The 16,279-nt window shown below is 42.0% G+C and overlaps 1 protein-coding gene across 1 annotated transcript; it reads right to left on the reverse strand.

Moving 5' to 3' along the window:
* Positions 1–274: 274 nt before the first annotated feature.
* LOC306744918 (vascular endothelial growth factor A-A-like) lies at positions 275–9,999 on the reverse strand. The gene is made up of 6 exons (XM_079227623.1): positions 9,870–9,999; positions 8,575–8,617; positions 5,011–5,207; positions 4,311–4,387; positions 4,195–4,227; positions 275–407 (listed from the first exon to the last, which is right to left on the reverse strand). Coding segments are annotated over exons 1-6 (417 nt in total). The 5' UTR covers positions 9,936–9,999; the 3' UTR covers positions 275–406.
* Positions 10,000–16,279: the final 6,280 nt, after the last annotated feature.

Here is a 16,279-nt window from a genome sequence, read left to right on the forward strand (position 1 = left end):
TGCTGTACTGTTCGTTGAAGTTGTGCTCACTAGTTTTTGTTACCAATATATATTTAAGATATGCATATCCACAGCAGACCAGCATTCAGTGAAGTGTTAAAAAATAACTACCCATGAGCAGAAGGCCACTGAAACATTTCCCGTTCACATGCCAGTGACACATTCGTTTCGCTTTAAATAGTGTTTTTATATGTAGCAGCAATACACATTGTCGATGTACTTTTAGTATATGTACATATATAATTAGGCAAAAACAGACTGTGGCAAGATCTGCGTTAAGAATGTTCTGTCTTGCGTCGTCATTTCGTATCCTTGCAGGGAATGCATTCTCAGGTTTCAAAGTGCTGTGCCAAGAAATAATTCCTTCATAACAGTGTTGCCGGTCTCATCTACTCGGTTTATCACATCTGTGGAAGACAAGATGAGAATCTGGTTAAGTAATGAGCAGCAAATTGGTTTTGTACAGCGTCATCTCACAGAATATGATGAGCCAATGTCTCACACAGAACTTCTCTATGAAGATAAAGGGACTATTCAGAGACAGGGGCAGACAGGAAGCAGGCAGTGAGGGAGGTTGGGGTATGGGGGAGAGATGATCCGGGTCAGTTTCAACCTCCTCGTATTTTCTCTGCTGTATACAAAATGTACTCTGATATTGAGTAAAACACTTGATTTAACTTTCAAATCAAGTTCTCATGCCTCTACGTTGTCTCAGGGTTCAGGAGGAGGGGTTCTATCTGGAACTGGGTGGGTGGGGGTCCCTTCCACTCTTCCTCCTGAAGTGTGTGGCTCTCTGAATCCCAAGCAGTGTGGGGGGGGGTCCCTCGGGGTCAGGAGACTAGCTATGTGCTGCACACAGACCACTTTAACTCCTTTCATCAGAACACCATCGTCTCAAAATAACCAGCAGGTCTGGAACAAAGCAGGGTGATATTCTCCTTCCTCACAGGTAGATCGATATATTATTACTAGCATGTGAAAAACCTTTATTTTCGCTCCAAGAAGGTATTTTCATGCTCGCGTTTTGGTTGTGCAATACAGATACCCATCTCTGAGAGTTCTGCCTTCACCTCAATACAATACAGGTCAATGACATGACACAAAACATGGGGCACTATGGGGTGTGTCAAGCCACAACGGCTGGCCATAGTGCTCATGTGTTGAGTTATAAGCACCTCCAGCATTTATATTCAGCTTTATACTGAGGAAAGAATGCCAATGAAAAAGTCTGTGGATTGTTGAGAGTAATGATAAAAAAAAAAATCTGCATCAAGATGTTGCCATCATCTTTCAATATTTTGAAAACCGAAAAGGAAACTGCCTTATTACGGTGGCAGTAAATAGATAATTTGAAACATGGACAATTAAAACAATATGGGTGAAGCAACCTTTAAAAGTATACACGCTCCTCCATGGCCTGGGCCAAGCCTCCTTTCTTTTGTCAACAAGCTAAAACAAGGTCACTTATTGAACTAAACATGTTTCTTACTTCGCCAAAAACATAATTGAGATAAAAAAAAAAAAAAAATTCAACCACATGTGGTGGCAATATTATTTCTAGTTCTGAATAAAAGCTGCTGGTTGCTTTATCCAGACTGACTAATATGGGATGTTTGGGTCTGGGAGTTTCTAACCATAATCCACCCTTTCTGCAGATGTTTGAAGTAACATCATGCCAACATCTAAAACCTTCAGACTAGACATTTAGTGGTAATCTCAACATATAAACATTTAAATCTGATGTGACTATAAACAGACAGTGCGAACACAGAAAAGCACCAAAACATAAACAACACCAACAAGCAGGGAGAAGCATGCATTTCTCAGCAGGAAACAATCTTTGCTGGAAGCACAGGGATGGGAAAGTAGGGAACAACCTTTTTTATGGCGCATGTATGGTAAACAAACCTGCAAGTTCTTTCGTTTAACTCAAGTTGCCTGGACTTGCAGTCTAATTGTGTGAATTTGCAGGAACATTTACAGGTGAGAGGGTCCTGCACAAACAAGCGCTTCCTTCTCTCTGAGCAAGGCACACAGTGGCTGCAAGGGAAGCAAAAAGGGAGAGAGAGAGACAGATCTAAGCTATAGAGCGAATTCTGCAGAAAGGCCAGACACAGACACCCACCCACAATAATAAGAATACTAATAATCAGAGCTCCAGGAATGACACAGGGCCACACACATTATGTGTAGAAGGCCCATGACTTTCTACTGAAGGAGAAGTTTTGAAACATTCTATTTCAATAAATAGTGAAAGGGTCATGCATGTGCTGTAACAAATGAAGGGATTTCATGTTGGCAGGCATTAATGGTGCCAAAGCCAACACTTCATCAGTCCCTACAGGGCAAAATTAACTTATCATAGTTTTACGTTGCGATAGACACTATAGTAGTTGCAGGATCTGTCACAGTGCTCCTCTTATGAGATGGATGGTCACACTAGAGACACAACAAGGACAGAACTAGATATATACCACTAGTTGCTATGGAGGAAAAGTAACTATGCTTCATATAACTGATCTTGCTTTGCACAACACCCAAACCGTAGGATCAATTCCGTATCCCCTTCCAGAGCTCTTGTATAAAGGCAGAAGTTATCTGTGAAGCCCCTAAAGGCTACACAGATAACAGATGTAGACATCGTGGCCATCTATCATCAGAATCAAAAGGAAACATGGCAACAGACAGAAAAAAGAAGCAGCAAGCAGCTATCAGGCCAGCAGACAGCCTTAAAGAAATAAAGGACCACTGCCACAGCCATGTGAAGTGGAATGTTGCTGCAGACGCAAGTAGTACCATGCTGACGCCACATACTGCCCCATTGGCCTTCATGATAATGCTGCTGTCACAGCAAACAGAGGAGGAGGCAGGAGCAAGAGAAGAGACACCTGAGCTGATGCAGGGTTCAATCAATCGCCGATGAAGCCAAACGGGCAGCAGTCAACCAATAACACCGACTGTATCAGTGTCTCCTACGTGCAGACTCCTACGTGTCTCAGAGTGACCTACGTGCACAGTGACAGGTAGACATCAACACGCCGAGTTCAGGTCTGCATCATCTCTCCTCCACCAAGCTGTCGGGATTTAACCTGCACTCTCGTAAATTTGACAAGCTGAACTACTGCTGAGGGGACGCACACTACCCACATGCATGCACATGTCAAACACACACAGCCCTATGTCAACTACGACAATGAGCAAGCTCCTTAAATCAACGAAGATTCCACAGCTCGTCTCCGAGTTCATCCTCTATCTACACCACTAAAAATAAAAAAGGTTTACTCCATGACACCTGTTCCTATGATTAGACTGGGGAAGTAGCCGGGGGCCGAGGGTCAGGTTTGTGCAACTGGAGTCAGAGCGCAGACAGCAGTGGGTGGTCACCTACGCTGTTATGACCGCACCATAAACTACTAAACCCGCTCCCATAAAAATAGCTCGCTCAAAGTGTAAAGATAGGCCCGACGCTCTACCTCCACCATCTACAGCAAACAGGACTTCCTCAGCTGTGGCAGCGTGGTACATTGAATTTAACATGCTACATTTTTGTTAAACTGAATTTAACGAGACACACGTCGTGCGCGATACGGAGAGCAGTGAAGAGTTGTAAACGTGCGACCATAGAGAGACAGAAATGCCATGCCGTCGTGTAGATAATATCAATAATATAAGGCTGTTTAGTTTGTTTAATAACAGAACAAGGTTATTTGGGAAAGGGAACCTTAAATTACTTCTGTAGTGATCTGGCGCTATAAAAATAAAGTAAGGGGGGCGGAGGGTGCGCCCTCCTCCCCAATATAATGGTAGGGAAAACACTGATCCTAAATAAGTATATTTATCATTTTGAACAAAGGTTAAATGTTATTTCACAAGTTTCAAAAACATTTTTTAAATGCCCCTGGATTTCAGTCAGTGGGGGCAAAAATGTCCCCCTAAAAAATAAGTAAATTCAAAAAAGCATCCTAATGTCTGAATACAATGACAATCTGACAATCACTGCTGCATAAATGTCTCAACACTCTTCTGTATGTACAGCTGAAGTGAAGTGCATTTCAACATCCCGCTCTGCTCAAGAACAACAAGCCATCAAACTTTCACATTGCGCTTTTCTAGTGGTCCCACCACTCTGATTAGTGGGCAACCAAATGTCTCTCTTGAGCCACAGCCCTATTGACCAACAGAACACCTACTTACTATTGTTTCTTTGCTTGAACATCTGGCTTTAGTCTGAAATGAAAAAGAGGAAGATAGTTAAGTGTTTTGCTTTGATTGCAACACTGTCACTGTGTGTGAGGCCTACAGTATCTTACCTGCAATCACACTTTTGATGCTCTGTGAAACTTAAGTGAATAGTGTGCTGCGTTACCAGTCGTCTAAACCGCATCACCTTGAGAAGAAACAGAGGGCATAACAAGGCAAGGTTGAGATTAAAACAACATCAGGCTACATTCTAAACACCTCAGCTCTGACCTGTCGGTCTCACTCTCCGTCCATCTGCTTCTGCAGCAGCAACAAGGCTGTCAACACAATGTGTCCATGGAAAAAACATGCCTGACATGCTTCCATCATGTTCTGCATCAGTGAGAGGAGTTAGCTCAGTTGCTACAATGTGACCGAGCTATGGAAGTTCAGTCATGTGATAACATACAATTCCATATATAGATCAAGTGATGACAGCTGAGCCATCTTCATAACAACAAGGCAAAGTCCATCTGCTGATGAAGACCATGAGATGCAGTTGAAAGGAGACCTTGCGTTCAGATTATTTTTTGACAAACTACTACTTCTATGTCAAGAAGTAGAAATAACTTGAATGATTTAGTAAGTGAGCTTGAATGAAAAGAGAACGTGGACAGACAAACAGTATTGGTGGAGTTCTAGTGTTTGAGGGCTTGCATGATGTCCCATAGTTGTCTATGGATGATTAAAGTGTCAAGTTTGTTCATCAGTTAAGTTCAGGAGGAAAAACTTCAAATCCAAAAAGAAAATTGGAGTTGACCCTGTGCTCACCTGCAACGTGACATTACGGGTTTCCGTGGGAATGCACTCCATGGCTTCGTCATTGCAGCAGCCTCCACAGCGGTTGAGCACGACGCAGGAAGGAACGTAGGTGTGTTCTGTGTCCTCCGGATACTCCTGGAAGATGTCCACCAGCACCTCCCTGGGCTGGCACATGCTCTTGGTGATGACATCTGTGAGAAGAATGACTGAAAAAAGACAAGAAGATTGATTATCTTTTCTTCATCATCATCTTTACTTGACAGTGAATAAGTGAATAGAAAAGCTTTATGTAATAATGAATACTTATCAAATCAAAATCACATTTCTGTTGTCTGAGCAGCAACAATGACACCTGTTTTTGCTGCTGACAATGTGAACAGTGTTCCTGGAGAAAGTAAATGATCCTGTGTCAAACTGGCATGGATGAAAACAGCCTACCAACCATTTGGTGGAAATGGACATGACATGTTAGACGATGCTCTAGTAAACTCCCAGTAATGTGTGTAGAAGTAGACAAAGTTAGATTCCAAGAGGAATAGACGACTCCAGCTATGGCCATGTGACAGACGAGTAACACAATAGAGATTACTTCAGTGGGTCTGATTGCAATAAATGCCATCTTCACTGAGTTGGTATGAAGACATTACACGTGATCATATGAATTGGAACAAAAGGATATAAACTGCAGGTGGATTGATGTTACAATACCATCATTCATTTTGACTTCCCATATGCAAAATGTAACATGACACACAAGCATCATATAATATCTGTAGATGAAGAACAGGACGTTTGATACCAGTGTCAGATAGAGCCATATACCAACTGAGTGACCTGCTAGCCCTCTGCATTTCCATTCCCTGTGCAGCCCAGAATAATACATCCCACAGTCCATCACACTGGTCCCAGCGACCCTCGATAACTCCTGACCTCTGGTCTGCCAGAGCAGCCGTGACCTCAGGCACTGTGGCGCCAGGGTTCACCTCTGAAATGAGACCTCGGAAGCCCACCCCCATGCAAGTTCTGCCTTTGGACTCATGCTGCAGTCAGTGGACTGTGTGCACTTTATGATTCTGTGTTCAAATGATATACACAGATGGATCCTTGAGAAGTTGTTTTAACAGAATGTCTATCATACTGTCTCCTGGAGGTCCCATCAAACTAGCTGAGGCATGATGAGGAAAGTTACCTTTCCAGACTGTAGAGTCCCATCCTATCATGTCATGTCATAGTGAGACATCAGATATAATAATAATAACATATTGATTGGTTGTGGTCACTTAAAGGACCGCATGTGACATTTGCGGCACCAGGCAGCAACAACACACATGAGCAGCTACAACAACAAACATGAGCATTTAGAACAGACATGAGCAGCTACAACAACAGACATGAGCGTTTAGAACAGACATGAGCATTTAGAACAGACATGAGCAGCTACAACAACAGACATGAGCATTTAGAACAGACATGAGCAGCTACAACAACAGACATGAGCATTTAGAACAGACATGAGCAGCTACAACAACAGACATGAGCGTTTAGAACAGACATGAGCATTTAGAACAGACATGAGCAGCTACAACAACAGACATGAGCATTTAGAACAGACATGAGCAGCTACAACAACAGACATGAGCATTTAGAACAGACATGAGCAGCTACAACAACAGACATGAGCAGCAGCAGACATGAGCAGCTACAACAACAGACATGAGCAGCTACAACAACAGACATGAGCAGCTACAACAACAGACATGAGCGTTTAGAACAGACATGAGCAGCTACAACAACAGACATGAGCATTTAGAACAGACATGAGCAGCTACAACAACAGACATGAGCAGCTACAACAACAGACATGAGCAGCTACAACAACACACATGAGCAGCAGCAGACATGAGCAGCTACAACAACAGACATGAGCAGCTACAACAACAGACATGAGCATTTAGAACAGACATGAGCAGCTACAACAACAGACATGAGCAGCTACAACAACAGACATGAGCAGCTACAACAACAGACATGAGCATTTAGAACAGACATGAGCGTTTAGAACAGACATGAGCAGCTACAACAACAGACATGAGCATTTAGAACAGACATGAGCAGCTACAACAACAGACATGAGCAGCAGCAGACATGAGCAGCTACAACAACAGACATGAGCAGCTACAACAACACACATGAGCAGCAGCAGACATGAGCAGCTACAACAACAGACATGAGCAGCTACAACAACAGACATGAGCATTTAGAACAGACATGAGCAGCTACAACAACAGACATGAGCAGCTACAACAACACACATGAGCAGCTACAACAACACACATGAGCAGCAGCAGACATGAGCAGCTACTACAACACACATGAGCAGCTACAACAACACACATGAGCAGCTACAACAACAGACATGAGCAGCTACAACAACAGACATGAGCAGCTACAACAACACACATGAGCAGCTACAACAACACACATGAGCAGCTACAACAACACACATGAGCAGCAGCAGACATGAGCAGCTACTACAACACACATGAGCAGCTACAACAACACACATGAGCAGCAGCAGACATGAGCAGCTACAACAACAGTCTCAATGTCAACACGCTCAACAGCGTCTACCTTCTCACCAAGGATACGGGTGTTTCTTATTGTTAAACAATCTCAAACCAGCAGCTGAGGCATGACAACTGAGCAAACTCATCATGGAAATCATGAGATGTGGTTGAAAGCTCTATAAAGAAGAATCAGTCACACTATAGTTCATTTTGACTCAGATTCACACACCATCCTGCTTCCACAAATCCTCACAAATCATGTGTGAGTTGCTTTTAAAGATTTACATGTTCAGAGTAGAGACGTCAGATATTTGTGAGACTATAAACACGCTGTGGGTTTTGATCTTTTTGGATGATGTGTTGTTGTTGAAAACATTTTTTTATCTCGATCTCAGCTGAGGTGAACTAAACAAGTGAACAACAGCTCGGAGCGCTGGAGTTCTATCACAAAGCATCTACGCCAGTGTGTCTGTTTGAAGGTCTGCAGCATGCCAATGGCAGACTTCCTGCTCCTTTACAAACACTAACAACAACCACAAAACCTGCCCACTGATGCTGTTTGCAGGTCCAACCTTCAGCATGTCTGTCAAACAAATGGGAGAAGTATGGCATTGAACCAAGGCTGACTGTCCGTTCATGTATTGACTGCATTCTTCCAACCACAACAGAAACACAACAAACGTAACACTGCAAATTAATGTGGAGGCACTGACTGATTTCTGCATTTTCTAAAACACTAGTTTTGAAATGTGCCCTACTTTAATGAAAAAAGTTGAGTCAGACCTGTCACCACTGGGAACTTTGATTCATGTCTGCTATGTACAGAAAAACAATCTTTCGCTCGCACTGCACAATCTATGCTACTCATGTCAAACTTTTACAGAAGCAAAGTCATTCTGAGGCAGAGTAGATACAAATGTCCATCACATGTCCACTAGGTGTCCCTATGGACATCTGGTCTGCAAACAGAGGAAAGGAAGAAGTCTGTAACAGTCAGAACACTTACCCTCATTTTTACTCTTCTCCACTCCCTTGTTAATGCTGGCAGTCTGGAAGAGATACACATCAGACCAGGTGATAAATATGAAATATTTCTAATCGATAAAAATGTATTTAACAACGGAGCACATGGATGTATGGAAAGCGTTTTATCTGAGCCCAATGGGCTACATCAAAAGAAGCCAGATCAGTTGTCTAATGCAGCTTTAATTCATACTTATAAAGACTAATATCAGAATTGTTGTAAAGTACTTACTCTCCATTCTGTCTCAGCCCCGTCAAGTTACAAAGACGCAGCTAAGGAGCAAGGCTACGTACCTTCAAAATAATAGCGCAGCAGCTTGTCACGTTTTAATATGATGTATATTGACCAAAGGAACATTTGGAATTTGAAAAGTATTCTACTGGTTTTAATTCCATGCGTCCATAAATTCAACCGGTTACAAATTACAGCAAAGAGTCTGCACAACTTTCTTTACGGGTAAAAAGAGTCGGCTACATATAGTTAAATGCGTCGCTTCAACTCTTCAAATTCCTTGGCTGAGCTTTATTTTGAAAAGACAACAGGAACCAGCCTTTGTTTTGATTGTAAAAAGATGACGTGAAGAACCGGCATCTCCGGCAGACCTCCGTTCACCGTATGTGTCTCCTGTAACCGACGGAGATATTGCGTGAGAACGCGGATCGGCCTGTGTGGGCATAAGCAGGAGGAACCGTGTCTCAACGCCCACACATGGCACACTTCTTCCGGGAAGCTCGGACTAAACCCTGCGGCTGAATGCTCAGAGGACTGACTGTACAGATGGTTAAAACTACAAGCAGAACTCCATTCAAAAATGTCCCGGTGGAATGTACATCGTATCAATTATTATTCCCTTTCGGCACAAATGTTATCCAGCCAGCAGCATTAATTTAACAACTTTATGACGTATTCCCACCGCCTGTCAGGAGGCGTAAGTACTTTGTGGTGAACAAAAACATGCCGAAATTAAATGATTGTCCATGACAGTCATGACAGGTACTTCATCAAGCGTGTCTCTTTTCACTTTGGCTATTAAGCATATCAGATTGTCTGGTTTGGCTAAAATAAATAAAAGAAGGGTATGTATTAAGGTTTCACCAAAAACGACAAAGTGAGATTTATTAATAGGCTACATTCCAGTTATTATAATTGGCACACAGCAGTGACTAAATCCCCAAATAATCTGTTGATCTTTAAAAAGGGACGTGTGACGTGTCCCTGTCTGATAATTAATAATACATATGAATAATAAGACTTAACAAATAAATTCCCAAACTCACCTTTACAGCTGACAGGTGAAGAACCACGGCCAAAAGGATGTGTACCAAACTGACAACAAAGTTCATGGTTGTAATTCCGCGCGATAAGTGTTGAAATCTCTGCGGTTGTTTAAGGGTCCAAAATCGAACAATATCAACAAATCAACACGCAGTCATACAAAATGAAAAATATGTATTTTTAAAACCGCAGCTATAGCAAAGTCAAATCCATATTTTCCTCTGGCATGTGGTACTTCTGCTGGAAACCTTACCATCCAACAAGCCGCGCTCGTCCACAAACAAAGACCCGATGAAGGGTTCTGGATCCAGGACCTCAGGGGCAGAGCGATCTTTCAAACACACTAATAATGTTGAGTGTGGAGGCGGGAAGAGGGGGGCTGTCTTTCTTCACATGTATTAATCCCACAACATGAAGCTGTGTCTGTGTGCCACTGTCTGCCAGCATAGAGTCATCTCCCTTCTCGTGGTTCTTGTTGGCGGTGCGCCGCTGCCTGTTCTGCGGCTTCTCTTCTCTCTGAGGATCCTCAGCGGCTCGTCCCGGCTCGGCAGCAGCACCGTCTCCCGCGTTCTGTCTCCTCTTGCCGGCTGCTGCTCCACTTCATGCGTTAGTAATGGTCGGGGATCAGAAGCCGCCCGTCTTGTATCTGGAGGCGGGCGGCTGTGAGGAACCAATGGCAGAGAGGGGGTGGGCGTTGATCTGGATCTGCTGTTCTCTCTCTCTCTCTCTCTCTCTCTCTCTTTCGCACGCGTGCACACACACACGCGCGCGCGCGCACACACGTGCTTCCACAAGCCTTCTATCATTGAATGTAGTTTCCTTTAAACATCTTGGCTACTTCTTGGATGAGCTTGGAGTTGTTTTGCTCAACTGCTATGTATATACTGTGAATAATACAAAGACAATGCAAACTAATGATAATAACTAAATACAAAAATACTATTTTGAAGCATTGAGGATCATCATTACAAGGTTCAAAGACAAAAGAAAACTGAATGTATTTTTCCCTCTACAATAATTTACTGGAGCAGTGACTGAAGGCTACAGAGATATGCAGTTTGACGTGGAGCATGTATTTTCAACATCCCGTCTTTGTGAAGCAGGTTTAAGTTACGGAGTAGACGGGACATAATTAAAAGAACACACGTCGGGTGCATACTTGAGTATACTTGACTATACTTAAAGTGTGCTATTTTGGAACAACTTATTTTGTGCTTAATATATTTAAGTTGTGCTTAAATAGTATTTAAGTACAACTTGAAGTGTATTTAGTATTTTATTTGTGCTAAATTGGAACAACGTAAAGTATACTTAGTACAATTTAAGTATATTACTGTGTATGTGCTAATATACATGCCAATAGCTCACTTAAATTATACTTTTTTGTGTTTTAAGTATATTTGAAATATATTATTAGTATTTTACAAATATACCAAGTTATATATATAGACCACAATTATAACTTGTGGTATACTATTAGCATTATAAATATAATAATATTAACATTTTTCAATCAACATTTTTGGGTCTGTATGTTTTGTGAAAGTAACAAAAACTTTCAGAATGAAAATAATGTACATTTTGTATTAATGACACTATTACATTGGAGTCTACAGGTGAGGGTGAGTTATGGTCTGACTGAAACACTATTAAGTTTTCCTCAGTTCGGTGTAGTTAATTTGAATCTCGATTTCAGTCTCATAGACACCCTGAAGCCATCTAAGTCTAAGAGAGTAGCTGAAGGTTTAGCTAAAGTTAGCTACCCTAGTATTTGAAAGAGTAAGGGGCCGTTCACACCAGACTCTCAAAAACGCGCCACTAGCAATTGTTAGCCAATTGCTAACCATTGTTAGCAATTAGCGTTTTTCGGCACGCCTAAAAGTTGAAACATTCTCAACTTTTAAGCGCCTTGCACGGAGTCGCACAGCTCATCAATGTCAGTGTGTATCGCCCGGTTGCGCACGCAGGCCCGCTCCACAGGCGCACCGGGGCTGTTTTGCCCGCCGCGTTTTTGCCAAGGTGTTTTTGCCAAGGCGTTTTAGAGGCGACTGCACTTTTAAAAGTGTGTCTGGTGTGAACGGCCCCTTAGGAAATAAAGCACGCGGGGAGGACATACATCCTCTTCGGTAAAAAACAAAATCATCTCAAGCATCAACTTTTACTCATTCCAATGCAAAGGTTGTAAATCAAAATGAAATGGCTAAATTCACACTCACGTGTCACATGTTGTTATCATAGTGGCCAAGGTTTGATACCCTCTCGCTCCACTGTTTTCTGTCTTTCTCTCTCTACTTCTGCTGTCCAATAAAACAAGAATGACAACACAAAAAAATCATCTTTAAAAAAAAAACTGCTTGCTTTTGGCATTTAAATGGATTAGAACCTCATCGTTTTTCTGGGTGTCAAGAAGGCCAGCAAGTTGTTCCCAACCAAGTCCACAGCCAAGTTTAATTGCAATGTCTGAAACGCTCATTCAGAATGCAGCAGCTCGACTGGTCTTCAACCTCCCGAAATTCACCCACACTGCTCCGCTCCTCTGCGCCCTTCACTGGTTACCGGTGGTCGCCCGCATCCACTTCAAAACATTGGTACTTGCATACCGTGATGCCAACAGATTAGGTCCAATCTACATCCAGGGCACGGTAAAACCGTACACCCCAGCTTGTTCGCTCCGCTCGGCTTCTGCCAATCGGCTTCTGCCAATCGGCTTGTAGCTCCGTCACTGCGAGCTAAACACTCAACAAAGTCACGACTGTTTGCTGTCCTGGCTCCTCAATGGTGGAATGAGGACATCAGGACAGCAGAAAGTCTCTACATCGTCCGCCACAAACTAAAAACACATCTTTTTAGACTATACCTTGAATAAAGAAAGTAGCACCGTAATAGCATTTTAGTAGCACTTAAATGGCACCTACTGATAGCACTTTGTGGTTTGACTTTCTTGAAGAAATTGTACTTGAAGAGTTTGCACTCATGGTTGAATGTACTTATTGTCGCTTTGGATAAAAGCGTCAGCTAAATGAAATTTAATGTAGTTAACATATGCATCTTCTATTAGAAGTTGGAATTGTTTTCTATTTTCTGTCTTTTTATCATGTTTTTTGGAAAAGTTACTCTTGATGTATTCCTTATTATTAAAACACATAAATGAATGAACAAAATACAATAATGAATAGTTAAGACATATTTTATTTTACTCTGGATTAATATTAAAATAAATGAATGAAAAATATACCACATAGTGTATCATTCCTCACTGCTATATATATTTTGTTACAACCCACAGATGTTACAACCCACAGATAATTGTTACCAACAATCTCTACTCTTTCAGCTCGCTTTGGTGTTTTGGTACACGACCTGCTCAGAGCCACTCAAACGAATACAGGACTTTCATCCAAGGCCACTGTTTGTGTCCCCTGCGAAACTCAAAGTAAGTTGTTTGTGTCATTGGTCACATGAGTAGTAAGTGTCACATGAGTCATTAGTGTCGTTGGTCAGGTGAGTTAGTTGTCATTTCACTAACTAAGACCACACTAATAACGATAAGGGTTTAAAATTATTTATTGCATGATGCAGTGAGAGACATGGATTTCTGGAGCGAAAGGTCGTTGAGGGAGGAATGGATGAAAGTAAGGGATGAGGGTCGTGGGATGTATAGGGTAAGGGATGAGGGTAGGGGATGAAGGGCTGTAGGGTTAGGTATGGAGGGTACGGGGTAAAGGAATGAGGGTTGTGGGATAAAGGGACGTAGGTGATGAAAGGATGTAGTGTAAGGAATGAAAGGGTGTAGGGTAAAAAACGAGGAGGGTAAAGAGGGTCGTGGAATGAATTCGGGCAATATGATGTTGAGGCCTTTGCAGGGAAAAGTTATTTCAGGATTTTAAAAATATCGAACCATGTGAGCGCACAGCAGCGCCAAAGAGACACCATTTTCCATGAAAATGGAAGTTGCTTTAACTTGGCCGTACATAATGTAACCTGCTCCATATTTCTCATATGCCATGACCTCCTGACCCTGAAGACATCCATATGATCATTTTTCATCCTAGTCATAGCGCCACCTAAAGGCAACAGGAAGTTACATGTTTTCTACTTGTACACCGTGCTCCTCACAGATTATTCAGATCCCTCTCAAAATGCGTCCGAAGAGACTTAAGACATTGATAATGCATCACCTTGAAGATTGTAAGGATCCGTTGAACGGCGTCGCGTCGGAGCGTCGCGGAAGTTGGATCCTTCGCCATGACCGAATAAACCGATGTAACTCGACTCCACATGATAAGATCCTTTCCAGGTTTCACATGTTTGATCAGCCTCCAGGCCTGAAGACATGTGCAGTCTAATTTTTAATTAGTCATAGCGCCACCTAATGGCAACAGGAAGTACATATTTCTATACTATGGCTTGCTTCTCTTAGTCGGTCAATCAGATCAACTTCCAATTACTTCTAGACAAACAAAAGACTTTCATGACGCCAGCCCACAAAGCTTTTGATGTTTCGTGAAACGCTGTTGCCGTGGCGACCCATCCTTCGCGGTCAACAACAAAGTCACTTTTGAGGGACTAGGCATGCTCGACACGTAACTAAACTTGCACACACAATTAAAGGCAAAGATGTAGTTACCTGATGTGATTTGAATGACTCAAAATGGCACTTTGGCTCGATAGCGCCCCCTACAAATATTCAATTAAGCAGCCTCAGCACTACGGTTGACCTACATGTATGAAACTTGCTAGGAATATGTAACACATAACCCTCTTGGGACCATGCTCTAAACCGCACAGGAAATATCTGGACCCTGGTCCTGCCTTAAACCGACTGCTACTATTATTATTATTATTATTAGTTGCATTGCTATTACTACTGCTGATACATTACTGTATTTATTATCATGTATTCTACTACATCCACTGCTACTGATATTATTGGTAGTTGTAACTTTTTCATCATGCCTACTACTCTCATTATATCATCATCAATCATTTCTGTCATATGCATTGATTGTATTGTAACTCTGTCATGTTGTTCATTCTGTACACACATCTATTGCACTTCTGTCCACCCAGGGAGAGGGATCCCTCCTCTGTTGCTCTCCCTATGTTTTCTTCCTTCTCCCTGTTAAAGTTTTTTTGGGGAGGCGATAGCTGTGCCGGTGCGAGGGTCGTATATGTACTGATTGTAAAGCCCTCTGAGGCACATTTGTAATTTGTGATTTTGGGCAATACAAAATAAATGTAATTGAATAGCTGGATGTCTTCTGGTTTTGGCGATATGGTTGTCATAAAAGAAGGAGATGCCATTCCTGTAATGCAGAAGTCAGAGAGTCGTTAGTATCAATCGGGAGAAACCAGTCGAAATTAAGAAAGGATAGTTGTTTATTGTTAACAGATGATATGCGATGATAGAGTCTTTGGCGCTTTGACTACAGGGAGATTTGTAATGTCCCTGTAGATTTGTAATGGCAGTAATGCCGTCTGCCCCAATTAGCAAAAAGATAAATCCCCCCTTGGAGTCCAGACCTGGTGGTGGTGATGGCTGATGAGGCTGATGAATCTGCGAAGACTGGGCGATCGAGGGGTGCATAGCAGCATAATGAATGAACTAAAGGTAGAGAGACAGTCATTTTTAAAAGAGACGGCAGCAAGATGATTGACTAACGATGTAATTGTTTCGTTGTGCTTATTGGATAGAGAAGACCATGCAACTAATCTAAACAGCTGGTGTCATGATTGACAGCCACAAATAATGACAGCAAGTAAATAATGAGTGAGCATGCGTGAGAAGTGATTGGCAGATGTGAGAAGTAAATGACGGGCTTCCGAGAGTATGCTCTTCCGACTGAATTTACGCTATAGCTTCATTTGTCACATGAGTTGCTTTTAGTCACGTGAGTCGCAAGTGTTGTTATTCATGAGAGTTGCAGGTATTGTTAGTCACATGAGTCTGTGATGTTGGTTACGTAAGTCGTTAGAGTCATCAGTCACTTAAGTCGTTAGTGTCATTGGTCACGTGAGTTGTTCGAGTTGTTGTCTAATTCTCTAATGGCCTAAACAGAATCACAAGGTTTAAATTTTGTCTAGATATATATATATTTATATACATATTTTCATATAATTAAAGGTTATAGCTATTTTATAGTTTAATTGTTTTTTACAAATGCACTACATGTATTATAATTACAGCCGCACCGCCATCAGCTGTTAAACTAAACAGACAGCAGGCGTTGATGCCAAATCCACGGCCCGCCATTGACTTGCATTCGTGTTTTCCATGTCCCATCTTTAATCCTTAATGTTGTGGTGTAAATTTAATTTATCGGGCTGAACACTCACGTGCCCACCTCTTTGTTTCTCTAATTTTTTACGTCTCCATGCTTCCATTGGTAACTGCTTTAAAGTCACATTGCTA

This window comes from Taurulus bubalis, assembly GCF_910589615.1.
Source record: "Taurulus bubalis genome assembly, chromosome: 12".
Classification (NCBI taxonomy): Eukaryota; Metazoa; Chordata; class Actinopteri; order Perciformes; family Cottidae; genus Taurulus; species Taurulus bubalis.